The following is a 1,647-nucleotide window of genomic DNA, read 5'->3' on the forward strand; positions in this document are numbered from 1 at the left end:
GGTTGAAAGGTTGGGGAAGCAATCTGTTGGGGTTATAGTGCCCTTCAGGGCAGGAAACGTAGGAAGCAGTTTTGCTTTTCCTGTGTCCTGGAATGCGGAAAGGAACTTGAACGGGCAGGAGGATGATCCTGACCAAGACTGGAGGTATTCTCTTACAGGTTCACTTCTTGCAGCTGTGGGAAGCCTGCTGCTTTCTTTAGTTGATTCCCTAATCCTGCTGCACTGATTAAAAGCAGACGTCAGTAGCTGTGTCTTGATCTGGGCACCTTAGGGCAGGGCTTCCACTAATTCTAGCTCCCGGAATGTGCACCTAATGCTGAACTTCTCTCTTCCCTGTAGGTGTTTCTTCTCTCCTGTGAAGAATCTGCTCCCTTGTAGGGAAGAGGAGCCTGGTGTAGAGTCCTGCTTGCTCGCAGGGAGCAGAGGGATGGGCAGGGCATGAGCTGGAGGGAACAGACTGACCGGACGGGAGCCTTCTTATGGTAATTCACTTCTGGATAGCAGGGAAGGAAAGGAATGGTTAGACCTGTGGGACTTCGGAATACAGATAGTGCTGTACTTATTACAGAGAAATAAAGAAGTCTGTTTGGACCTGTCACTTGTGCATGCTCTTTATTTAATTAAGCTACCAAAATGTTAACTGTGTCAGCCACGTGAAGGACAAGGCACGTTTGTGCATCTCCCGCAAAGAGGAGGCGCAGCCTAGCGATGACTCTGCCTGCGTGACCCGGCCAGAGCTGATCCCGGGCTGAGCTGAGGCAGGATTGGCGGCACTCCTGGTGGAGGAAGGGCTGGAGAGGTCATCGGAGATGTCTCCTACAGTATTTTCAGTAACAAATTATTCTTCCATGGACAGCCTCTTCCTGAAGAGCTGTTCTGACCTTGCTGCTAAGAAATGTGACCTGGCTGTGCTGTGATTGGGATGCAGCTGGCTGATGGCACTTAAAAGCCTTGGAGTTACACAACGCTCTCAAGGTCACCCGCAGCAGGTTGAGTGCGGAGCCACTTTGCCCTTGCAGCGGCTGTAGCAGCGCAGCCTGAGTGCTGCCCGCAGACTGGCCTCCAGCAGGAGACCTCGCTCCTCGTCTTGTGTCCAAGAGAATTTTGAGGTTTCAACTGGAGTTTCGGTGGCAGAGCAGTGACGCTTTCAGATGCTGAATGCTGAATTTTCATGGCTGAATTCATCTAGTTGCTGACCTCTGGCTGTTGAATACCGGGCATGAGGAAATCCAGGTCTGGGTGGTGAAAGCTGGGAGGGGTTATTGGAGGCTGGTGTTGAAAGTCCTGCCCCTTCTAAATGCCGAGACCTAAAGTCTGGGTGGCAGATGATGTCCTGAGCTGTGCCTGGCCTTACCTGGGGTGCCTTGTGCTCTCCTGAGAGACAGCCAAGGGAAGGGCGGGTGCCTGCTGTCACAGAACTCCAGGGGTTCTGCCGACCGGCTTCTGCTTGTCCCTTCTCTTGCTACCCTCAGCCCTAACCAGTCCCAAAGGCCTGTGTTGGGGGGGGGTGTGGAGGTGTGCGGATGCTGTACGCGGGCTGTGGTGGGGAGAGGAGTCACGCCTGCGCCCCACGCTGGAGCAGGGAGATGCCCGAAGGAGGCTCTGACCCTGTGGCAGCCCGTGCCGGAGCAGGGGCCCGGCAGGGGG

At 54.6% G+C, this 1,647-nt stretch overlaps 1 protein-coding gene across 1 annotated transcript in view; it reads left to right on the forward strand.

The window, feature by feature from the left end:
• The window catches only part of LOC104513283 (coiled-coil-helix-coiled-coil-helix domain-containing protein 10, mitochondrial-like), a gene marked incomplete at its 5' end in the record, with an annotated part of 595 nt that extends 236 nt beyond the window's left edge, over window positions 1–359 (forward strand). The window contains one exon of the mRNA XM_010156589.1: window positions 340–359. Coding sequence (XP_010154891.1) covers window positions 340–359 — 20 coding nt within the window. The remainder of the gene's footprint in view (window positions 1–339) is intronic.
• Window positions 360–1,647: the final 1,288 nt, after the last annotated feature.

Source organism: Eurypyga helias, unplaced genomic scaffold (genome assembly GCF_000690775.1).
Source record: "Eurypyga helias isolate BGI_N326 unplaced genomic scaffold, ASM69077v1 scaffold13618, whole genome shotgun sequence".
NCBI classification, from domain to species: domain Eukaryota; kingdom Metazoa; phylum Chordata; class Aves; order Eurypygiformes; family Eurypygidae; genus Eurypyga; species Eurypyga helias.